The following is a 22,993-nucleotide window of genomic DNA, read 5'->3' as shown; positions in this document are numbered from 1 at the left end:
CCGCCAACCGCCCTCCCGCCGCCGCCGCCGCTTGAATCTGCCGGGCGACGCCTGACGTCACGCGCCGCCGCCGCCGCGGCCTATCAGCGTCCGCGTTTGAGGGTGGGGCGGGGCTTTCTGAGGCGAGGCCACGCCCCCCCGGGCCGTGGCCGGTTGAGGCGGCGGCGGGAGCGCGCGGGGCGGGAGCGCGCATGGGGGGGGGATGGGGGCTGCCCGAGGGACCCCCCCGGGTCTGGGTCACCCGGCACCCCCGGGGGGGCAAACAGCGGCTTGTGGGGAGCTGAGCTCCTCCTGCAGACGGACCTGGGGCTGGAAAGCCTGTCCCGGGTGAAGAGGCCGGAGCACCCGGGTCAGGCCTCGCCGGCAGGTGGGAACGGCGCCTGCAAACCAGCCAAGAGTCGGGGAAAGGCGGAGAAGCGGAGGCTGAAGATCCGCACGAGGACGTTAAGCATCTTCTGCCCAGGGAGAAGTGGGATCCTGACTCCTGCAGGGCCCTGCAGAGGCCGAAGGGGTGACAGGGGTGAGTTGCGTGTGGAGTTCAGAACGGGGCCCGCCGAGGGGCTGAGGTGTGCGGTGGTTTGGTAAGAGAAGAGCGGTCAGTGGGGGCTTCTTTAACCAGCTCCCGGTCACGGGGGAAGGCTGAAAAGTCTGGAATTCACAGGGAAAAGCTGAAAAGTCTGGAATTCACAGGGAAAAGCTGAAAAGTCTTTCTGAAGTTCACGGGGAAAGGCTGCCGGAGCGAGTTACTCAATGTTACTCACTGGCAGCTTGGAATCCTCGTGAAATTGTGCAGGGAGCAAGAGATCCAGTTTATAAACAAATTATCATTTGAACTGGGTGCTAAGGCTACAAGCTGTCCTGGAAGTGATCCCTAATCAGGCAGCTGAAGCTCTTGATCTCCTTGCTGACCGTGCGAATGAGAAGTGCAATATTCCCACGTGGAATGGTCTCATTTACCAGCTGAAGAAGGAGGAGGATGTGGGAAATTAAATTAATCTAATTGCTGTTTAAATTGCTGTAGGAAAACAAATAACCAAGGAAATGTGAAAAGCTGCTCATGTAGCAATCCAAACTTGGAAAGGATTGGAAGGGGATGTGTTTTCATGGTGGAGTACAGATTAAATTAATTCTGTTTTTTTCTTCCTCTGTGCTATAACTGCTTCACTGTTCTTTGTCTTGTATGATACCGTGTTTTATCCAACTAATTTAACATGCAGCTCAGAAGATGCAAGGAGCAGCTATATCTGAAATGACACAAAGGGGACAGAAGATCATGTCCCTAAAATTGTGTCTAATCCAGAGAAAATCCAAGAGGAGGAAATCAGGTTGATGGGAACAAAATGTTGTGAAGACAATAACTAAGCAAATAAGAGGAGGGATTGATAAGAATGCCAGTGTCTTTCCAAAAGGAATGTCTTTCCAAGGTAGTGCAATCCCATCAAGCAGCTTGCAGCCAAGTCCCCAAGCCAGTTTTGACTGATAGGAATACCAGATGTGTCTTTACAGAAGTGGTGATGAGTCTCCTGTGTGCCTGGATGAAAGTGACATCCTGTAAACCCAGACTTCAGAACCAACAAACAAAATTTGACTTGGCATAAAGTAGAGTTAATGATGTGTGGGATGGATGAAGCAGGGGGTACCTGTTAGGGGGGATATGCAAGCAGGCAGATTGGGAAATCTGTACCTCCTGAGTCCCTCAGCCAACGGGGAATGGAAGAGGGTCTTATGTGACCAGGACTCCAGGATAAAAGGCCCTGCGACCCCCAGCAATGTGAGAAATCCTACAGGGACATGCCCTAGGGGATTTTCTCCCTTCATTCAAATAAAGTTTACCTATTTTTCTAGCTCTTCTGTCTCCTTTCTCAACACTTGACCTCTGACAATGAGGTTTTCCATACACTTGCTATCTCCTGCTTTCTCAAAGGAGACAAACCCAGCCCAGGGCAGCGCTGCACAGGGATCTTGTTTAGTCAGAACAAAGTGACCACCTCTTGGATCTTGTTCAGTCAGAACAAAGTGACCACCTCTTGGATCTTGACACCGTTTGTGACAAAAAGAGCACGGTTCACTCCCATCCTGCACAGTTTTGATGCCCGTGACCGATGCGCACCTCCCCAGCCCTCCACTCAGCCAAAAGCAGCTCCTGCTTGGCCAGTGAGGTCACAGCACTGTCCCCGAAGCCAGGCAACTTCTGCAAGCCAGAGAGGTGTCACCTGGCAGCAGCATGACACGGAGAAGCTCCAGCCACCGTACTGCACTCACCAATGTAGAAACCCGGCTCAGTTTCCAGCCGGGCATTCTGCCAAGGAGTCAGGAGAGTCACAGACTCTCGGACACAAAGTGCTTCCCCACAGCCTTGCAGCTGGACACCTCCTTGAGTGGCTGGGAGGCAGCTTGCACAGGGCTGCTTGCAGCCCCCCAGGGGCTGAGCGGCCTGGGAGGTGTTAGACCATGTCTCCTTCAGGTGCCCCACAGCCCCTGAGCCTCATGTTTCTTTTGGGGATGGGGATGGCATCGGAGAGGACCAGCTGCCCGAGCAGGTGTAGCTGTCAGTACCTGGAAGTGAACTGCACAGGGCAGCAGTTGCAGGAGTTCCCAGAAGCCATCCCACTGGACACCAGGCAGCTGATTCTGGCGGCAAACAACGTCTCTTACCTGCCAGCAGTGGAGCTGAGCTTCTTGGCTGATTTGGTCTATCTGGACTGCAGGAAGAACCTCTTGGGGGATGACCTGGATTTCACTTTCACTGGTGTGGCCAAGCTTGTTTATCTGGACCTCAGCTTCAACAACCTCACACAGGTCACCTTTAGCACCTTCTCACACCTCCTCAGCCTGGTAGTGCTGAAGATCTCAGACAACCCCAACCTTGTGGCCATTGAGAAGGATGCTTTCACCAATAACACCTGGCTGAGGCACCTGGATGTGAGCCGGACGGGATTAACATTCCTGGACACCAGCACTGTCCAGGACCTGCCCAACCTGAGGTTTCTGGGGCTCAGCAACAACCTGTGGCACTGCAACTGTTCCTTTTTGGACTTCATCACCTGGATGACAGAGAGCGACGTGCACTTTCCAGGTGAGGGCTGTGTGAGTGGGACCTCTCTCCTGTCTGCTCCTGCAGGTCTGTGTGGGATGGACAGGGCCCTGTGTTCTCTTTCCCAAACTTCAGCTCATGGTGCTCAACTGTGGCTCCCATCTTTTGGAGTTGCAGAAAGCACAGATCGGAGCACACGTGCTGCAACAAGGAGCCACCCTTGCTCACATCCTTAGGGCAGTCATGGAAGTGTAACCTGTAGCTAGGACATTTGCTGCTGCTCAAAAACTCCAGGCTCAGCCTTCCCTCTCCCCAGGCTCTGGGGACACCTGCACTGGGAAAGCTGCTGCTCTGAATTTCCTGCCTTGTCTCCATCTGCTGCTGTGGTGCCAGAGTGTCCATAACGATCAGTTAACCCCCCTCTGTCTGTGCAAAAGCTCTCCTGCCTCTGTTCTGACCTGCTTGGGGCAGCCTCTCCAGCCCTGAGCTCTCCACCCTTCTGTCAAAGTCCCCTTCACCTCGATCCCTTCCTGCTTGCCTCTTCCTGCACAACGTGCCTGGCAGGCAGACCTCATCCATGTGACATCTACAGCAATTCTGCTCAATACTGGAAACAAAGGTGGGCTTAAAGCCAGTCAGCTCCTCTTCTGCTCTCAAATATCCCTGGCAGGGTCTCTGGGAAAAGTTGCAGTCGTGTGGGCGTCACCAAGAGTTTGCCTGCTGACTTCTGTGGGGCTGTGGTCACACCCTGCTGCCCACCAACCCCTTTCTGTAGATGAAGAGTGCACACAATGAAAGCCCCTTGCTTTAAGAGCATGGCAGCTGACCTGCTAGGACAAAGAAAAATTACAAACCCTGCAGCCTCCAGCTGTGACAGTGCACCTCAGCCCTCAGAGCAGGAACATTTGACTCACTCTCTGTACCAGACTGTGACCCAATGCTCAGAAGTCAGTGAAAAACCTTTTGCTGCTCCCATGGGAGCTCTGGTTTGGGTCCCAGATCACATTTTATGGTCCGAGTGAAATACAACACAAGTTGTGCTCAGAAAAGTGTCTGTATCCTAATGGCTGGGAGGCTCCATATGTTCCCAGTCTTCCTCCAGCACTGCAGAGCAAATTGGCTCCCTTTTAAGTTTACCAATATAAGAAAGGTAGGTGCAATGCAGGTGACCACTGAGTGCCACAGGCTGCAGCAGCACAGCTCAGCTTCCTTCTAAATAGAAGCCATTTCTTGAAAACAGGGTCTCCAAGACTTTCCTTACATCGTTTGAGATGCAAAAATCAGCTTTTCCCATCAGATCGAGAGATTCTACAGCTGGGCACGTGGACACAGGGTGTTCATGAGGCAGGATAATCACCAGTTAGTTCCCTTTCCCAGAAAAGCATTGGTCCCAAGGGCAAAGCTTTGTTCTGCAGCTGCAGCACATGAACTTGGTTTTCCAAATCCAAGGAACACAGCACAGCACGTACCAGTGATGAGCACCTGGTGCTCAGGAATGCAGGGCACAGTGGTGAGAGGGCTGAGAAAGAGGAATTATTTGAGCAAGTCTGTCCATCCAACAAGAAAGGGGTACAAAAAAACTCAAAGGGAAGAAAAGAGAAGTGCAAATGGAAGCTGGTGTTAGGACAGAACCGAGTTCAGGACATGTCTGGGTCTTACTAGATGTCGTAAGCTCCCAACAGACAGTGAAGTTCTTTATTTTCCTCATACATGTTACAGTTATGGAACTGTAAAAAAAGTACTGTTCTTAGCAGTAAGATAGGAGGGAACACTCTGAACCCTGGAGCAGGAGAATAAAGCTCACAGCAGGCAATCTGGGAGTGTAGGAGCAGCAAAGACTGGGGGATGAGTACGAATCCCTGCACTGTGCTCTGAAAAACGGGAAAACCAAAGAAACCAGGCAGCCCACAGAGGCTGCTCCACTTCCCTGCTGTGTTGGGCTCTGCTGTGTCCTGGAGAGCTGCTGTGGGCAAGCCTGCAGGTGGCTGTGTGCCTTCCAGGACTGGTGTGAGAGCTGACAAAGCTTTCATGCTGCTGCTAAGTGTAGGTAGGCTGGACACCCTGCACCAGAAACACCCACTGGCCTTTAGGCAGGAAAGGCAGCTCCCCCCTCATCAGGACTAGGTGGCCCTAAACTGAGGGTTGTGACAGGAGCTGACAGCTCCAGTGCAAAGGGATATTGGGACAGAGCCCTGAAATCTGCTGGAAGCAGATCCCCCATCCCAGCCTTTAAAAAGCTACTGCTGCTTCACAGAGCATCTTTGCACCAGTGTTGTGTGCTCAGCTGGATCTGTGCAGCTTCAGCACTGACATGAAGTGGCCCAGATCTAGATGGACCTTCTAGAAAAGGAGATGGCCGTGGCTGAAGGTGCTTTCACCACACCCATCCTTCTTTATTTCAGAGGGAAAGCCAGCAAGTTTTTTCTCACTGCATATATTACAATGTGACAAGGCATAGTCACTCTTTCAGAACTGAATCACTGATGAGTTTCCTCTTGCTCTCTGGCAGAGCAGCTAGAGGCTATGCCCAAGTACAAACCACCCTCAAACACAAGCCTCATTATTCCAGCATGATTTAGGCTATATCACTCCAGAGGGTGTTTGAGATTTAAAAAACAAACAAACAACAACAACAACAAAAAACCAAAACAAAAAAACCCCACAACCAAACACAAGTGCTCTTATATTAAAATAAAAGAGCTCAACCAGCATAGATGAACAGCAGAGACAGCAGCTTGCCACAGTGACATAATCCAACAAGGCCATGTTTTCCTATGGAGGTAACACCACTGAAATCTTTCCAGCAACCTGGCTGTTGTGGTTTAGCAAGGGTTACCTCAGCCACGGAGGGAGAGGGGTGTGAAGACTGTAGGCGTTTTTCACAGGTTTAGCAAACTCCTCCATCCTTTTCTAGCAGGACCAAGACACAGGCAAGAGAGTCTTGCTTTTGCTTTTCCCTCTGCAGATGCTGACAACATCACCTGCTACACCCCAGGAAGCCTGCATGCCCTGAAAATGCCTGCAGTGGAGGCACAGCTCCACTTCAGCTGCCTGACCCAGCTGTACAAGCAAGACTACATCTTTCTGTGCCTCGTTGGCCTCTGCATATTCTTTGCTGGCACCATGGCAGCCTGGCTGGCTGGCATCTGTGCTGTCCTCTACAAAGCCCACACTTCCAAGGCAGGGGAGGAGGAGGAGGAAGACACAGTTGCTTAGGATCAGCCCTACAAATCTGAATGTCTGTTGTGGAAACTGAAGGCAGGCCTGATTTCCCACATTATGTCCCACTCTAGATGTTGTTTTTCTGACATGAAATAAAGCTGTGAGAGAAGAAAAGTCTCTCTTCTCCAGTTTCACTCCCTGTTCTTCCTTGCTACCTCCACCTTTCTTTTTCCACTGGGGCTCAGGACATTGGCAAAATATTCAACTGGGGGGCATGAGAGGTGCTCACAGTGCCCTTACTCTGAGACCACAGAAAAGTGAGGTCAGTGTAGGGCCTGTATTGTCCCAGGGACAGGTTTAAGAGGTGCAACTTGAAATATGGGAAAGGCCCCAGCACTCTGCTGTAGCCAGGGACTTCACCCAGCCCTTTCTGACCAGAAAGCCCAGCAGAGCTTATTGGGACCAGCCCAGATCGCTCACTGGAGCCTCAGGGAATCCAAGAACTTTCTGCTGTGTAAAGGCAGGTATGTGAGCAAAGAGATTAAACCCAGGACTCTTAGGGGCCTGGGATCTCACTGATACCTGCTATCTGCCCCATTACACCAGCGACAGCTAAAGATGCCATCTGTCCCCCTGCAGCCAGACCCCCTGTACCTCCACTGGCTTATGAACATTTACAGAACTGGGAAGTGCAGCTCCAGCTTTGTGTCAACCCTAAAACTCGATTTATTTATTTTTTAAATGAAAAAACAACCCTATTGCTTACGCACACTCCTAGTACTCTTGGAAATGGCTTGTGCTTCGATGCCAAAGTCCCAGGTTTGCATGTACAGACCCGCATAAAGGGAGGTGTAAATAAGATCCTTCGTATCACTAACACTGGTAATTGCCAAGAGCAGGATCTCCTTACATGACCGAGCACAGCAACTCCGCGTGTGAAGCACTGGCTTCTTCATCCGATACTGGCAGGCTCTGGGGAAATAAAAGGGAGAAGCAGGTGAAGATTTCAGACAGCAGGGTATGAAGCACCATCCTGCCTCGTAGCCTGCAGGCTGTGAATCAAAGCCGGCACCTTTGCCATAGGCAGAGCCAGCAGGACGAAGAGCGGATGTGGCAGCGCCAGCTGCTACGGCTACGGATGCGCTGGGCGCAGGTGGGGGCTGCAGCAGGATGGACGCCCCTCAGCAACCCCGGCAGAGCCTGGCGGGGGGGGGGGGGAAACCCCCTGCAGAGCCACACCAAGCCGAGACCACCCGCCTGTCGAAACACCGCCGGTCCCCGCCGCGGCCGCTCCCGAGCTCCGCCCCGTCGGTGCGGGGTCCTGCCTGGGGGCGGTGCCGCGGGCAGAGCCAGCCCCGTTCCGTCCCGTTCCGCCCCGTTCCGACCCGTTCCGTCCCGTTCCGCCCCGTTCCGCTCCGCGCCGGAGGGTGAGTGCGGGCCGGGGACCCCCGGCTGGACCCTCGGGGGTCCGGGGAGGCGGCGGGGCAGGGTGTCGGGCGGAGCCGATGCTGCCCAGGCGAGCTTACGTTGCTGACCTTGCTAGATGGTGCAGAAAATATGGAGAGGGCTTTGACCTTCTTCCCGACTTCCCTTTTGCTCGCCGAGCGCAGGCGCCGGGGAAAGTGCCGGCGGGATGGGCAGGGACCCCCCCCCTGCACCCCGGTTTGGGCAGGGACCCCCCCTGCCCCCCGGTTTGGGCAGAGCTTGACCTGGCAGGGCTTGCGGGGAGCTGTGCCCTGGAGCTGAGCCTGCGCTCCCCTGGTCGCACCCTGGATAAAACGTCTCTCTGGGCTTTGAGAGAGGCTGAGCCGGTGTCTGGTGGCCCAGGCAGGACCCGAGCGTGGGTCTGTACGAGGAGGCGTAACCAGCTTTGCGGACTCATCATCTCTGTAGTTAGGGCGAACCCTCCTTGTGTGGAGCAAAAGCACCCCCGGGGAGCAGTCCTGCTCCCAGCCTGCGCTGTGTCATGCTCCAGGATCTCCTGGTCCTGTGTGTCCAGCCTGAAACATTGCTGCACGGAAGATACAAATGCAGCCGTGTCCACCACGCCAGAGCTCGTCCCCAGAGCCCTTGCAGCTGTGGACAAAGGTCGCTGAAACACCAGCCTCCTCTGCTGGGTGGGAATGTGTTGTGTTTTCAGCGTCTCATCTGTCAGGGGCTTGTCGTTGTTCCATGTGGGTGCAACTGACATTTCTTAATTAGTCGAGGTTTTGAATGTTCTTACTGATAATTGGTGGCCAAACTTCACGTGGACAAAGCGAGCTGTTGTCATCAGCTTGCTCCATCAATAATGATCCCTTTGCAAATGAGAAATAAAATGCCTCTGGTCCCTGAAGATCCCTTGTGAGGGGTGCTGGTGCTCTTGCAGTAGGAAGGCTGTTTGCACCAGGCCTGTGATGTGGCACATTTTCTCCTGCACTGACTGATTTTGTTGGTGGGACAGTGCAGGAGACATCTAAACCTTGCTACACCCTGGAGGCACCGGATGGAAATAGGCACCAGCTAGAGATGGTTTGGAGAGGGAATCAGCTCAGTGCTGGAGTGAGGTGTCTTCTGCTGTGCTGCATCATGCAGCACCATCTTGGGTCACACGGAGAGGCAACATCTGAGGTTTGGGACTGTGCAAGAGAACCAGTGCCAGAGGATTGTGGGGAAGTGCTCTTGCACTCCTTTGTATCTGGAGGAGGTGCTGGAGCACTCGGAGCAAGCACCTCCCAGCAGTGTGGGCTGGCAGCAGGTCTGGTGGACTGGGAGCAGGAAAGAGGGAGAGGCATGCAGTGCAGCCATGGTGGAGGCTGCTGGATGCACCTTCTGCTCTGTGCTTCCATCAGTCCTGCACGAGGAGGTGCAGAACTGTTAAATGCAAACCACACAGGCCCTGGTGCCTCCTGGCCAGCAGCCTTGCTTGTGCGGATGTTGGTAAGTGCCAGCAGCTGCGTGTTGCTGGGGGCTGTTGATGGACCTGCGACTCTGAGAGGGTTTGTTGAAGCCACAGGGGTGAGCACTGCTCATCTTGCCAGTCCCTCTTTACCAGAAAGGCTCGGTTATTATTGCTATTGTGGTGGGTTTTATTATTATTTTACGTCTGGATGTCTTTTTTACAAGGGCTCGTAGCAAGAGGACAAGTGGTAATGGATTAAAACTGGAAAAGGGGACATTCAAGTTAGACATTAGGAAGAAATTCTTTAGTGTGAGGGTGGTGAGACACTGGAACAGGTTGCTCAGGGAAGTTGTGGATGCTTCCTCCCTGGAAATGTTCTGTGATTTTGATGGTTCTATGATTCTTAGTGGTTCAAACTAACCATGTGTCCCAGCCTCATTCAGCTCGGGATTGCTGAGGCAGTTTGTGTTTGCCTGTATTAAAATTCCCAATTTACACCTTATTCCCAGAGCTTGCCCAGTTTCTCCTGGAGTTTATGAAAACTGCCTGAATTGAAAACATCCCTGGGCAAGGAGCTTCACAGGTCTGTTTCCCACTGCATGAGAAAACACCTCTTTTGTGGTTTTTTTAAGTCTGTTTCCTGACTTCACTTGGTGGTGCTTAGTTCTGGTGTTGGAAGTGGCCGTGAACAATCAGTGTCATTCCACCCCTCCAGAGCACACCTGCAGGCACAGCTCTGTGTCAGTGAGGTCGTGGGACTTGGCCAGCCACAGCTGGAGCTGATGGGACCTGCTGCTGGCTGTAGTTCTGCTCTGAGCTGGAGACTGGACTGGGGTACTTCAGACACCCCCTCCCACCAGCACTTCAGTGATTTTAAGGCTCACTTGCCAGGAACTGAGCAGAGAGCCTCTGGTTTGTGCTACTGAATATCCTGCAGGCACCAACAGGTGAAAAGCCCCCAACTCGTTATTTCTCCCTTCCTTCAGCAAGTCCCCATGCTGGGAGGTTTTGGGTCCATCCTCAGCAACTGTTCCACACAGATATCTCTGCATGTAGGGAGCTGCCACTTCTCCAGTCACACCCTGAAATAGAATCATAGAATCGTTTTGGTTGGAAAGAACTTTTAAGATCACCAATTCCAACCATTTACCCAGCCCTGCCCAGGCCACCACTAAACCAGGTCCCTCAGCACACAGCTTTTCAGTCCCTCCAGGGATGGTGACTCAGGCACTCCTCTGGGCAGCCTCTTCCAGTGCCTGACAACCCTTTGGGTGAAGAAATAGTTCCCGAGATCCAATCAAAACGTCCCCTGGCACAATTTGAGGCTATTTTGTTTTGTTTTGTCTCGTTTCTTGGGAACAACAGGCTCTGTTTTCCTGACACCAGCGAGATGGCTGTTCTCTCAAAGGAGTATGGCTACGTGATGCTGACAGGGGCTGCCAGCTTCATCATGGTCATGCACCTTGCAGTGAAAGTGGCCAAGGCCCGCAAGAAGTACAATGTGGAGGTGAGTGCTCAGGCTGAGGGGACGGGAAGGTCAAGGCCAGTAGCCTGCAGGGGATGTGGAAGACAAGCTAGGTGACACCTTTCTTCTTTTTGGGTGACTCGGTGGTATTTCCTGCCATACTACACGGATGCAAAAGGGATGGAGCTGCTACCCTGGCTCTCCAGAGTGTGCTCTCTGGCACAACAGAGGTTGGGGGTTGGCAGATCAGGTGCTTGGCACCGAGCCGAGCTGAACCCATAGCACGAGACTCTGAGCTTGGAAACACTGATTGAGCAAGAAACCACGGAGCCTTTTGTCCTGCAAAGGTGGCCAGTGTCACATCGAGGGCAAAAGGATCACAGTGGATCAAAAGTGACAGGAGGTTTTCTTGAGCTCAGAGGGAGCCCACAAGCTCTATGACAAGAAGTATTTCAAAGTGACCTTTTCCTCCATGGAGGAGCCTTTGAGCTGGGTGGGGCTGATCCTTCCTGTGAGTCAGGGTGACAGCATGTGGAGGCTGCTGTGCCAAAAGCTCTTTTCTCCTTCACCTTGGGCTCCTTAGGGAGAGGTGCTGCAGGGCACACTTTTTGCTGCTGGAGAATGCCAGGCTCTGGAGCCCAGACTTGCTCATGTTTTGTTGCTGGTTTTGTTTTTTTTGCAGTATCCAACCATGTACAGCACAGACCCTGAACACGGGCATATATTCAACTGCATCCAGCGTGCACACCAGAACACGTGAGTACCACGTATGAATGTGGACCCTGAAAACTCACAGGACTGTGGAGCAGGGCCTACAGCTGGAGACTCACTGCTGCCGAGTGCTTGGGGTTCAAGCTCAACACCTGAGGAAAACACACAACCATGTAATGCTCAGCAGTGAGGCTGTTCTGGCTCTTTACCATGTCTTAAACCACAAGGTGGGACTATGAAGCAGCCTCCTCTTCCCCAGTGCCTGGCTTTTTGCCTCTGTGGGTGGATCTTAAGACACTGGAAGTCTTGTTTCCAGAAGAGCCTGTCTGAGGGCTGCTGATCTGTTGCATTGGCTAGATCTCTGTTGGGAGAGGCTGCTGTGGACCAGGCTGCAACAGCCCACAGAGGGGTACAGGGAGGAACAGCTCCTCCTGGATTATCTGGTGGCAAGCAGTATTTAGTAGTGGCTTAGGGCACCAACTGGCAAGAGTGGGTGGGTGCCTTGAAGAGAGGCACAGGTGGGGGGAAGTCCTGAGAAGTCTGTACGTGCTCAGATTCCCTCTTTCTTCCATCTGTGGCCACAGCATCAAGCACAGAGCCTCCTAACAGTCAAGCCTAGCAGAAACCTTGGCAGGGGAGGCTCACAGCTTCTTCTGCATTTCTGGAGTTTCTTCTTTGTGAGCAACTTGAGGACCAACACAACCTCCTCACTTTTATTTCAGATTGGAAATCTACCCCCCCTTCCTGTTCTTCTTAGCCACCAGTGGATTCTACCACCCGGTGAGTGAGGCTAGAGTGCAGGTCTGCAGGACTCAGCTCTGGCAGGTCTGCAGGACTGGCTCCCTGACTTGGGGAGCATGGGGGGCTGTGGGCCAAGCTAGTCCCCCTGGGACAGCAGGCTGCTTCACCAGCCACATCACACTTCACAGCTGTGCCCCTCTGAAAATGTAGCAGCAGCAGGTCTTGTGCAGGGGCAGGGGGGGGGTCACACACAGGGAATAAGGTTTTTATTGCTGCTTCAGCTTTAGACCCCTTGCCTTGCCCCAAGGGTGCCTTGTCAGACAAACTGAAGCATTTGCAGCCTCCAGTCCATGAGCAGGAAGGATCCTTCCAACCCTGCCTGGTTCTTCCAAGCCCCACAGGGACATGCTGGGCTTACAGTGGTGCTACTCAGCAGGTGGCAGCATGGAGGATGTGGACTTTTTTTTGCCTGTCTAAACACACTCTTATGAGGAATTTGTCTGATAAGAACAGATGGGGAACATGGTGATCTTCCCCCTGACTTCCACCACCAAAGGAGGCGTGAAAATGATCAAAAAAAGCCTGGCTTATTTTTAACTGAAAGATACAGGCAATGCATGAGGAGGCAGGCATGTGGAAGAGGCCAAAATGATGAGCTCTTTCTTTGGCATCAATGGACAAATCAGGTCCTTCTTGAATATTCCTTGTCAGAGAGGGAAGGAAGCAGCACAGGCAAATCTGGCTAACTGGAGCTACATTTCAGCAAGCTCTAATTTAAGTGGAAGTTTCTAACACCTGCCACAGGAAACCCTGTACAGCTGCTAGAGACAGCAGAATGGGGCTTGGGACAACAGCTGCCTCCAAGATCCTGGCACATGGTCTCTAGGTCACTAATTGGACAGTGGTAAAATGAGATTCAGCACCTGCAGCTTGTATGGCTTCAACATTTCTTGCTTGGGAAAAAGTGCTGCAAAAGGGCTGCTATTACAGCAAAGCAAGTGCCAAGTCTCCAAAACCTTCAGTGCTTCTCCTTTCTCTCCAGCGTATTGCCACAGGGCTTGGCATCACCTGGATCCTTGGGAGAATCCTTTATGCCTACGGCTACTACACTGGAGGTAGGTCTTTACCCTGCAGCACGCAGAAGGTTCTTTGGAAACTCGGGTCTCCCACAGTGGCCTCAGGGTGCTCTCCTCCAGTTCACGGCAAGGAGGCAGCACAAAGCTTCCAGTCGGGGTGTGGAGAGAAGGGTGCAACGGTTACTAACTCTGCAGTACACTTTTCCTACCGACAGGAAGAGCACTGGGCCAGTAATAACACAGAGGACAGGTATATGGCCCTGAGCTGGGTGCCTGCTCTTCTGCCTTGAGATTTGTCTCGAGTTCCTGCTCCCTCTAATTCTTAGGACGGGCTGGTCTTTCAGTGGCAGGCTGCTGAACTGACGTCTTTTTTTTCCAGATCCCAAAAAAAGGGCGAGAGGGGCCTTTGGTTCAGCTGCAGTGATTGGGTTGATGGGCACAAGTGTGTACTCAGCTTGCCAGCACCTGGGCTGGATCTGCCAGGACTAACCTGCATGATCATAGTGGCTGCCTGGGAAACAAGAAGGATTCTTGTTGCATTTTCTTTTCTTTTCTCCTCATTCAATAAAATGAAGTTGTTCATTCTGTATTTTCATTCTGAAGTGACAGAGGGTTTTCTTAATAAGTTTTGCTAGAACAACTGTGGTTTTGTAAGAACTACAGAAATCTGCCCATCAAGCAGAAAATATACTAGATTTTATGATTTAAGGGACCAAAAAAAGCCATCTTGCAACCTGTTTAACCCATGCAGCAGCAGCATTTCTGGACCCCTTAATACATGTCACTGCAATAAGACATTCTGAACAGGGCTCATATTTATTTGATTATTAGAAACAACATGGGTAAACATTTAAAGTTGTTTATAAAGAATAGGAGGCCTATAGGAAGGAAGTCAAATAGCTTTTGCTTAAGAGCAGCAGCACTCTATCCTATGCTGGAATGTGCTGCCACTCTGGTTGTGCTCCATACCTGTGTGTGGAGACAATTCTCAGGGCCATGCCTGTCCCAGGCAGCATCAGCTCACCCTCCCCACACTATTTTGTCCCACCTTGGAGGTATGGTACAGATAGAAAAAACAAGGCTTGTGTTTACAAGGGGGCTAGAGGCAATAAGCAAGCCTACCCCTCAGGCTTTTATGTAGTCAGAGAATAGACAAGAGCCTACAGCTACAGGATATCAATGTGTCCAAGAGTTTGCACACGCATTGAGTAGGATCATTGCTGTTAAGAAGTCAAAACTGAAGTTGACTGAGGGTGGAAGGTCATGGGGTTCGAGGCACACAGCAAGGGAAGCAGCAGGGGCTAGGCCTCTGCCACTGACAAGCCTCTGGTAACACCTACATAGCTGTACATGCTGCTACTAAAAGCTGCCTTCTACTCTGAGGGTCCCCCCTTCCACCAGACAGGGCAGAGCAGGCCCCCAGCCTAAGCCTTGTGTGTACATTTCCCCTTGCAGGAGCAGGGTGGAGAAACGCTGCTTCAGCAAGGCTCCCCTGCAGGCACTTACAATTTCAGAGCCCTTTATTGCTGTGTAAATGATCCGCATCTCTGGCTGACAGGCAAGAACTGGCTGATGCTCCCCAGAGCCACTAAAACACAGATTCCACGTCACCCATCTCCACACAGACAGTTTTCAGCTGTGAGTAGCATTCCATGGCTGCCCGCCCGTTCTCCCTGCCAAATCCTGCAGGGAACAAGTCAGAAGTGAGAACTCAGCTCCAGGCAATGCCAGGCACCACACTCCCCCCCTGTAACTGGCATGTCATTGTACCAGGGAGAGTCAAACAGAGCTCACCTGATGCCTTGTATCCTCCAAAAGGCAGCTCCACAGGGCTGACATTGTAGTTGTTAATGAAGCACATCCCAACCTTGAGAGCAGCCACCACCCTATGAGCCTTCTGGATGTCCCTGCAGAAAAAGGGCAATTCAGCTGGATCCCTTCCCATTCATGCCCTCCTCCTCTGCCAGCTGACATCCCACTGGGGAAAATCCAGCAGGTCACAGTCATTTCTGGAGCCTCACCCACCCTACTTCATGTCCCTGCCTGCTCAAAGGATGCAGCATCTATTCCCAAGGACACTCAAGACTGCATGTGAGGAGAGGGCAGGACAAGGACACCAGCAGACCACGGCCAAGAGCCATCTTTGTGTGCTTTCAGCAGCACAGCAGGCTCCTGGTGCCCATCTCCTGGAGATGCAGGAAGGCAGGCAGCAGGCCAAGCACAGCCTGGAAGGAGTCTGAAGGACAGCTGGGCCCACATAACCCTTCAGGAAAAACTGAGAGGAGATGCAAAGTCATGTACAAAAAGTTCCCTTTTGGCAAATCTTTGCTCCGACTCTTCCGGAAGAAAATATCCATGCCCACCCCAAACACCACAAGAGAAGCATCAAGTTGCTGCAGTACTTCCCTTCCCCTTCCCTTCCTCGACTGCTTCCAGTTGTACCTGGTAAAGACACCACCTGCCAGGCCAAATTTGGTGGTGTTGGCTCTCTCCACAACCTCCTCCTCTGTGTCAAATGGCAGAATGGACATGACAGGCCCAAAGATCTCTTCCTTCACACAGGTCATGTCATCTGTGCAGTTCCCTGGAAGCATGACAGAGCACATGTGCTTCAGGAAGCAGAGCAAGCAGAGCAGTCTGTGCTTGCAGCAACCCACACAGCCTCTGAGACAGCACTCAACACTGCACTTGGCTAGCAGAGGATTAAGTCCCACCCTGTAACTCAAGGCAGCAAAGGCACTAACTGCACTGTCAGACCTTCCAACAACAGAGATCTCTCTGGATGGAGTTCTTGAGTGGCTCAGCTCTCTCTAGTTCACCCATCTGAGTGCTGGGCTATGCTGTGGACATACACAGAGACAGGTTACACTGAACACAGCTTCCTCTAGAAGAAAATCAGCAACATCCACCTAGAAGTGGATGCAGTAATAGGAAGGCCCATACCTAACACACAGGGTTGCATGTAGTAGCCGTTCTTTAGCTTCGGGTCATCTGGCACATACAGGTCCCCACCACACAGCACCTTTGCCCCCTGAAAAAGAGCCAAGCACAGGGTAGGCAGGCACGTCCAGGGGCAACCTGCCCAGCTGCCACAGCTCTGGCTGGCCAATGCTCCCTGCTGGGTTTACAGTCCTATCAGATAAACCATGCCTGTGACCCTCCTGCTGTCTCTCCAGGTGATAGATCAGGGTCAAGGTGAGACCCAGCCTGTAAGCCCAAAGAAAGTTTGGAGAGCAAGTGCCACAGGTGCCAGTGCAGGTCAGAGGGAAGGAACTACAACTAGAAGCAGATACTCAGCTGGCATCACATTAATTTCCACACGTGGGGTGAATTCCCTCATTAGTGAGTCAGTCACCTGGCAAGAAACAACTACCTCCATCAAATGTCCAGCTTTAGAGACAGGGATTTCTCCCTCATCACATCTCCTTCCACACTCCTTTTCCTGTTTCCAAATCCTTGTCTAGCCATCCTGGCTTTCACTCACAGTTCCCCTTCTTCAGCTCAGCCCCAAATCAGCTACACCCAGTCATATGCCTGCCACTGACGTTTAAAACATCTTCACACTTTACAATAAAACCTGGAGAAAAAAAAAAGCCTGGGTAGATCTTACTGCTCTTCCAGAGATTGTTTCCAGGAGCCTGTAAATCTGGCCTTTGATCCTTAGCAATTTCTGCCATCAACAAAATTGGAGCCAAAACAAGGTAACAGCCAAGCACGCAAGGTGTCACCACAACTTAAAACTATAGCCCCAAACTTTATGAATTCTCCCATCATACACACTGCCATGCTGGGTGTTTCACAACATTAAAAGCTTGGCAGCATCAGGATATGAAAAACCATGTTGCCTTCAAAGCTGCTTCAGAACTGGGCACTGGCTCACTTCTCATTTAGTGGCCCAACACACCTATCAAATAATCCAACCACAAAATAAAAATCCAACAGCTTAACTGGGAAGGCACGGGGGAGGAGGGAGGCAGCTGCCGGTCTGTTTGTCTAGTAAGAACAAGACACATTTCAGGGCAGTCACAAGGCAGCATCACCACCTCACCTGCTCCTTTGCCTGCTTGATAAAGCCCTGGACACGATCCAGGTGGGGCCGGTTGATCAGGGCTCCCATCCGCGTATCTTCCAGGAGCGGGTCTCCGATTTTGATTGTCTGGGTGCGTTTCACCACCTCCTTTGTGAAGGCATCCAGGATCTTCCTCTCCACAAACACACGTGTGCCATTGCAGCATACCTGGGACACAGGACAGGCTGCTCAGAATAAGACACACAGCACCCCCCAGTCCTCCCCTGCTTGGGTCCTGCTACAGATGCTCTCAGAAAAGCCCCTCCACAGCTGCTAGAGCAGCTAACTTGTCTCTAGGGACAAAGAAGATTAGACTGCCCTGCTGCTCATGACTGCACTGAACAGTCCATGCTGGACACAGTGATACTGATGCCACCAGGTGGCAAAAAAAACATCAAGTCACCAGCAGAAGAGAACCTGAGCTGCCTGTTCAGTTCCCAGAGATGTCCCTGTTAAGCCGACTTGGCAGCAGGATTACACAAAACCCACAGCACGTGTGGAGATCCCAAACTTGGGATGGAGAGAAAGCACACCAAATTGGAACCTGCTGCCCCTCCAGAGGAAACCAGCACAACTCCTGACTTGTGTGCACCAGACTGGAGGCCAGGGCACAAGAGCAGCTGCTCTGAGCTGGGCATTGGGTGCTAGGGGCTTCACTTTTGGGAAGGACGGGGCATTGGCTAAGGAATGCTCTGCTGGGATGCCCTGCATTGGCTTCTGCAAGGGCATTCCTTCTGACCCCTTGTGACACCACACCGGGAAGTTAGGGGGGAGGTGGGAGTTTCAGGGCATCCCTCTCTAAGCCAAGTCACAGGCTGGGTCTGCTGCCCAGTTCTCAAACCACCCTCCCACAGTGGGGAGGAGCAGATTCACACACCTCGCCCTGCGTGAGGAAGTTTGCCATCAGGGCTCCCTTCACGGCGTTCTCAAAGTCACAGTCCGAAAAGATGATAAGGGGGGATTTGCCCCCCAGTTCCAGGGTAACTGGTTTGATCCCTTTAGATGCCATCTCCATGATCTGAAGGAAAGAAGGACAGAAGAGACAAGTGACCCACTGGTAAACATAAGGCTGGTGGAGGCAGGTAAGAGACACCCCAGGGGAGAGTTCCTGCAGGGCCCTTCACAAACAAGAGAAGTAGCAAGCATGAAGGGCAAGCTGGGGTTCCTAGAGGTGTTTAGTTCAGACTGGGGCCAGTCTCAGGTTTGGGGTTTGTTGGGTTTTTTTTAAAGATTCAAGCAACAGAACCTGAGGAGTCATTTACAAGAAGTTTCAAGCATAAGCCCCAAAGCTGTAACTGCATCTGTGTCACTGCACCCCACAGATATACACGTGTAAGGAGAGCTCAAGGGGCAACATTCCCTTCTTTCAAATCAGAATTGATATTTAAGTGTCTTTTTAGAGACTTAATTTTTTGAAGAATAAATTGAGGGCGAGAAAACTACAGAAACTAACTCCTACCTTAAGAACAGCAGGTTGTATCCAGCCACACCAAACTGTGACTGCCAGAAACACATTTTCTCAGTGCTGCTCTGTTTTATGTTCCCTCCTCCCCACACACACACCCACTTCAGCAGCTCAGAGACTTCACTGGAACCAGGGGCTGAAGAAGTGAAGATGACCAAGGGGTTCAAGCCTGTGCCCAGCAGGCTAACTGGAGCCCCAGTGCAACCCTGCAGGTGCAAGCCTTTTGCTCAAACCCAGAAATGCTGACTAGCACCTCATCTTGACAAGCCTCATGCACAAAAGCTCGAGGCCTGGATGCCTGCAGCACACCAGGAAGGCTGGCACCACAGACCCATCGTGCCCTTGAGTGCAAAAGTGCCTTTACCTTGATGCCAGTTGGCACACTGCCAGTAAAAGAGATTTTGGCCACATCTGGGTGATGACAGAGGAACTGGCCTGTGGCTGCCCCACCCTGCACCACGTTGAAGAGCCCCTTGGGTACACCAGCCTCTGTGAAGATCTCTGCCAACCTCACCACTGAAAGTGGGGTGAAGGGAGAAGGCTTGAAGACCATCGCATTGCCTAGGGGAACCCAGACAGAGGCAAGGTGGGGTTAACAGCCAAGCTGCTTTAGGGAAAAGAACACAAACAAACAAACCAACCAACCCATACAATGAGCTTGTCTCAACAGATCTCAGAACATGCCCTTGAGAGTGGAGGAAACAGTTTGAGCTGAAGATTGCAACAAGGGAAAAGGAAGAACTGCACCTTCTTCTTGGGAAGGGCTGGGGAACATGGTTCTACACTGCAGACATTCCCAGCAACCTTCCAAATCTGATACAAAGTAAATCCATCAACCTGTTTCCTGACACACAGCCACTGTCAGCATCTGTAGCGTTTCCACTTCTATTTCCACTCCCTTCCTGCTAATCCTTCAACACTTCCTTCCAGGTAATCCCAGGCTTTATTCCCCAAATCACTCTCCCCACCCCCATCCCAGGATCATTTGGCTTTTCAGAGAAGATTGCATGGGCAGAGTCTCCGTTACCACAAGCCAAGGCTGGGGCAGCCTTCCAGCAGGCAGTCTGGAAAGGGTAATTCCAGGCTCCAATCCCAACACACACCCCAAGGGGCTCTCTCCGAGTGTACCCAAAGGATCCTCCAGGAAGTTGGATGTGTTCACCTGCAAAGAAGAAGAACAGCCAAAGGTAGAGAAGAGCAGAACCCCCTCCTGTCTTATCAGAGCCCCAGGGGCCAGGTCGTGCTTTGCCTGGGAGCAGAGACACCAACAAGCTCACACAAGGTGCACAGGTGCTCACAGAGCAAGGCAATGTTAGGCAGAGATCTCTGAAAATCCTTCCAAGATGTTAAAAAAAAGGAGTTGTCCCAACTCTTGGAGAAATCAGCAGGGAAGTTACCAGGCCATACAAGTGGCTGGACAGAGAGTAAAGAGCAAACTCCAGTAGCATTCTCACCAGCTAGAGATCCTGCCAGTCCTGCATAATACTCCAGGCACTGCCAGGATATGTCAATGTCCACTCTGGCTTCAAAGATGGATTTCCCGTTGTTGATGGTTTCCAAGGTGGCAATTTCTTCCCTCTGCTCCTGTGAGAGGTGCAGGACAATATGACAATGTATTAAAGAAGCTTGCAGCAGAACTCCACAGGGAGATAGCTGCTTCCCAAGCACAGAAGTCCCAACCAAGGCCCTGCCATCAGTAAGACAGGCTCTGCCATGAGAAAATGCCACCTCAAAAGGTACAGTCCCAATTGCTGTTTATCAGTTTCCCAGTGGTGACTGATAGCAGGGGAAGGTCAAACAGAGGCTGGGGTTCATCCCTAGTCCAGTCTTGTTTAACATTGCTGCTTATCTAAAGATGAGCAACCCTGAGCTTCCAAGCCAGCTGGAAAACAATTATTAGAAATTCACAGAAATAAACTGGGAGAAACTGCAACGAGCAGGATCAAAATGGAACCAGAGGGCTCAGTGAAGGACAGATAAAGCAACACAGCTGGGAAGGGTCCTTGAACAGGCCACCTCCCAGGCAGGAACCTGCTGCAGAGCTCTGGCAAAAGCAGAAGTCTGGCAGAAGGAAAACCATCTTCTCATCACATAAGCCACTGGGGAAAGAAGGTCTGGTTTCTTACAGATTTGTGCCTTGCATGGAGACTAAATCTGGTGTCCAAGAACATGTTATCTCACAAAGCAGTTTGTTCTCAAGCTAGCTTACTTGTAATCCTCTCTCAACCATGTGTCCAAGATAAAAAACAGCATTCCTACAATTTTTTGTTGCTATAACAAGACACACTCCAGTCACGTGACAACAGCGTGTGAGAAGCTGAAAGTTCAGCAAAGTGAGAGTTACAGTTTCAGCTTTGAAATCCTGTGCAGTGAAGCTGAATCTTTGGACTTGTGGAAGGAAGCACAAGCGCTTCAAGACCTCAGCCGGGTGGCTTCAGTTTTATGTCTTCTAACAGAACTAAGCAGAGAAGGTACACACTGTCCTTGAATACAGTGATAAGACCCAAGCCCTGCCCAAGGCAACCAACTTGCCTCTTCTGGTCAAAGGTAGGTTTTAACTCTTTGCATTCCTCCCGGGGCTCTGGAAGTCCTGCTGGAAGCCACATTAACTCACAAGAAATCAAAAAGACAGGAAGCAAAAGTCCCCAGAAGAGGGGACTTGTGAGCTCCCACAACATACCCGAATAATTCTGGCAGCCTCCAGCAACACCCTGTTCCTCTCCATGCCCGACATCTGGCCCCATATTTGAAAGGCAGCTTTGGCACTCTGCACTGCCAGATCAACCTCCTTCTCCCCAGAGCAGGGCAGCTTGCTTATCACACGACCTGGGCACGTTTTAAACAGGAAAGAGAGAAGACGGAGATCTCAGAAAAGGGACACAAAATAACATGGTTTCTCTTGCATCAAACCCCAGAGACTTTGGTCCAGCCTCCTAGACCAGGCTACAGAACTGCATGCTGTGGTTTCCACGGATTTGTAACTGAGGATATAGAAGAGGTGCTGCAATTCAGCTGGACTAAACCCAAAGATCTGCTGCTCTCCATGGTGAAGCTCGAGTTACTAATTAGCTCCAACTGTTACAAAATTCCTCAGTTTCCCAGCAGAGTTTGTTACCCTTCTACCAGCTTCAGGCCTCCTGTTACACATTCCTCAAGGTGGTTCAACTCCCTCCTTCTTGAAGCTCTTCCTGGCTGAAACCCAGGGGCCTCCAATGACAAAAAGAAAAAAAGAATGACTAGTTTTAGGAAGGTCTGAATCGTGTCCTTTGCCAAGATCAGGCACCACTGGATTTTTCTGTCCGACTGAGGGTGAGAGCCGAGGACGGAGCTGCAGGGCAGGAGGCAGAACCCGGCCACCGGGGTGCTCAGGACCCCCGCCCGGGCGGCATCCCAAGCCAAACGCTCGGTACAGCCCACGGGGGAACCGGGAGAAGCCCAAGGCCGCCGGTTCCTTGCAGGAAAACCAACAAACATCCAGGCAGCAGCTCCCGGGCGCCGGCCCCGCGCCTCGGGGCGGGTCTAACCCCCTCCCCCCCAACACACACACACACACACATACACCCCCCACGCCTGTACCGGTAGCCGGTTCGTACACCTCCTCGGTCTGGCTGACATCGGCGGGCTGGACGCGGGCACCCGCCCGGTAGTTGAGGGGCTGGTTGCTGGTGAAGGCGCCGGTAACGCCGCTCATGGCCAGGCTGGAGCGGAGGGTGCAGAGACGGGGTAAGAGCTTCGGCAGGCGGGACGGGGCCAGCAGCATCGGCTGGGCCGGGGGAAACAAACAAACAAACAAACAAACCCCGCCGAGAAGGAGCCGCGTCCCCGGGAACCGCGCGGGCACCGGGACCTCCCCCGGGAGCGGCGGGCGCGTCACCGGCGGCGGCGGCTCGGGCGCCCCTTGGCGGCTGGGAGGGGAAACGCCCCCGTTTTCCTCGGGTTTCGGTCGATTTCGTTCAGATTGGAGCAAAAAAAAAACCAAACAAACAACAAAAAACGACGAAAAAAAAAAAACCCGAGTCGGCCCGCGGCAGCGCCAAGGCAGAGCTGCAAGCAAGAGAGAGCCCGAGGGGGGTGTTTGGCCACGGAGACGCGTCACGGCAGAGCTCCTCTGGCGGGAACCACCGGTCTCTGCACCAGATCCATGATTTTTAGATCATCTCTGGATGTGCAAACGCTTCCCGCTCCAAGCGACACCGCGCGGTAGGTGTGCTGAGGGCAGGGTTGCTGGCAGCAGCGCTCCTGCACCGCGCAGGAGCCTTCCAGAGCGGCCAGGCTGCGCTCTGCCAGCGGGAGGGATGGGATCCAGCTGTTCTGCTGGGATCCGACACCCACGGGCTGCAACCTCCACCGGCATCTCCTGCTGCCTCCAGCCACCTGAGCCCATGAAAA

The 22,993-nt window shown here is 52.3% G+C and overlaps 3 protein-coding genes and 1 long non-coding RNA gene across 5 annotated transcripts; 2 read left to right on the top strand and 2 right to left on the bottom strand.

Annotated features, from left to right (window-relative positions):
- Positions 1-228: 228 nt before the first annotated feature.
- LRRC52 (leucine rich repeat containing 52) lies at positions 229-6,332 on the top strand. The gene is made up of 2 exons (XM_051625607.1): positions 229-3,076; positions 6,000-6,332. The coding sequence occupies exons 1-2, from the start codon at positions 2,452-2,454 to the stop codon at positions 6,248-6,250; spliced, it is 876 nt and encodes a 291-aa protein (XP_051481567.1). The 5' UTR covers positions 229-2,451; the 3' UTR covers positions 6,251-6,332.
- Positions 6,333-6,898: 566 nt separating this feature from the next.
- Positions 6,899-7,354, bottom strand: LOC127387268 (uncharacterized). The gene is made up of 2 exons (XR_007890077.1): positions 7,269-7,354; positions 6,899-7,168 (listed from the first exon to the last, which is right to left on the bottom strand). It is a non-coding gene; the product is annotated as an uncharacterized LOC127387268 (long non-coding RNA).
- Positions 7,355-7,516: 162 nt separating this feature from the next.
- MGST3 (microsomal glutathione S-transferase 3) lies at positions 7,517-13,665 on the top strand. Of its 2 annotated transcripts, XM_051625408.1 has the most exons (7): positions 7,539-7,623; positions 9,587-9,660; positions 10,443-10,584; positions 11,225-11,298; positions 11,976-12,033; positions 13,037-13,109; positions 13,450-13,665. In XM_051625408.1, the coding sequence occupies exons 3-7, from the start codon at positions 10,468-10,470 to the stop codon at positions 13,557-13,559; spliced, it is 432 nt and encodes a 143-aa protein (XP_051481368.1). In that variant the 5' UTR covers positions 7,539-7,623; positions 9,587-9,660; positions 10,443-10,467; the 3' UTR covers positions 13,560-13,665. The 2 variants fall into 2 exon arrangements, with proteins under 2 accessions (XP_051481367.1, XP_051481368.1); XM_051625407.1 differs by lacking the exon at positions 9,587-9,660 and having other exon boundaries at positions 7,517-7,623.
- A 202-nt stretch (positions 13,666-13,867) lies between these two features.
- On the bottom strand, positions 13,868-22,469 carry ALDH9A1 (aldehyde dehydrogenase 9 family member A1). The gene is made up of 11 exons (XM_051625315.1): positions 22,181-22,469; positions 21,285-21,430; positions 20,059-20,188; positions 19,632-19,766; positions 18,969-19,165; positions 18,017-18,157; positions 17,119-17,307; positions 16,014-16,101; positions 15,513-15,654; positions 14,865-14,977; positions 13,868-14,753 (listed from the first exon to the last, which is right to left on the bottom strand). Exons 1-11 carry the CDS (start codon positions 22,362-22,364, stop codon positions 14,659-14,661), a joined length of 1,560 nt encoding a protein of 519 aa, XP_051481275.1. The 5' UTR covers positions 22,365-22,469; the 3' UTR covers positions 13,868-14,658.
- Between the last annotated feature and the right edge of the window lie 524 nt (positions 22,470-22,993).

This window comes from Apus apus, chromosome 7, assembly GCF_020740795.1.
Source record: "Apus apus isolate bApuApu2 chromosome 7, bApuApu2.pri.cur, whole genome shotgun sequence".
Classification (NCBI taxonomy): domain Eukaryota; kingdom Metazoa; phylum Chordata; class Aves; order Apodiformes; family Apodidae; genus Apus; species Apus apus.
This window is presented reverse-complemented; position numbering and strand designations above follow the sequence as displayed.

Bases quoted from the DNA above. Each gene is read 5' to 3' on its own strand.
- LRRC52 (XM_051625607.1), top strand. From the start codon at position 2,452: ATGTCTCCTTCAGGTGCCCCACAGCCCCTGAGCCTCATGTTTCTTTTG. The intron at 3,077-5,999 runs GTGAGGGCTGTG...TTCCCTCTGCAG, and splicing joins GAGCGACGTGCACTTTCCAG to ATGCTGACAACATCACCTGC.
- MGST3 (XM_051625407.1), top strand. From the start codon at position 10,468: ATGGCTGTTCTCTCAAAGGAGTATGGCTACGTGATGCTGACAGGGGCT. The intron at 10,585-11,224 runs GTGAGTGCTCAG...TTTTTTTTGCAG, and splicing joins GCAAGAAGTACAATGTGGAG to TATCCAACCATGTACAGCAC. The intron at 12,034-13,036 runs GTGAGTGAGGCT...CTTTCTCTCCAG, and splicing joins CCAGTGGATTCTACCACCCG to CGTATTGCCACAGGGCTTGG.
- ALDH9A1 (XM_051625315.1), bottom strand. From the start codon at position 22,364: ATGCTGCTGGCCCCGTCCCGCCTGCCGAAGCTCTTACCCCGTCTCTGC. The intron at 20,189-21,284 runs GTATGTTGTGGG...CACCTCTCACAG, and splicing joins AGGCTGCCAGAATTATTCGG to GAGCAGAGGGAAGAAATTGC. The intron at 14,754-14,864 runs GTGAGCTCTGTT...TGTTCCCTGCAG, and splicing joins TGGAGGATACAAGGCATCAG to GATTTGGCAGGGAGAACGGG.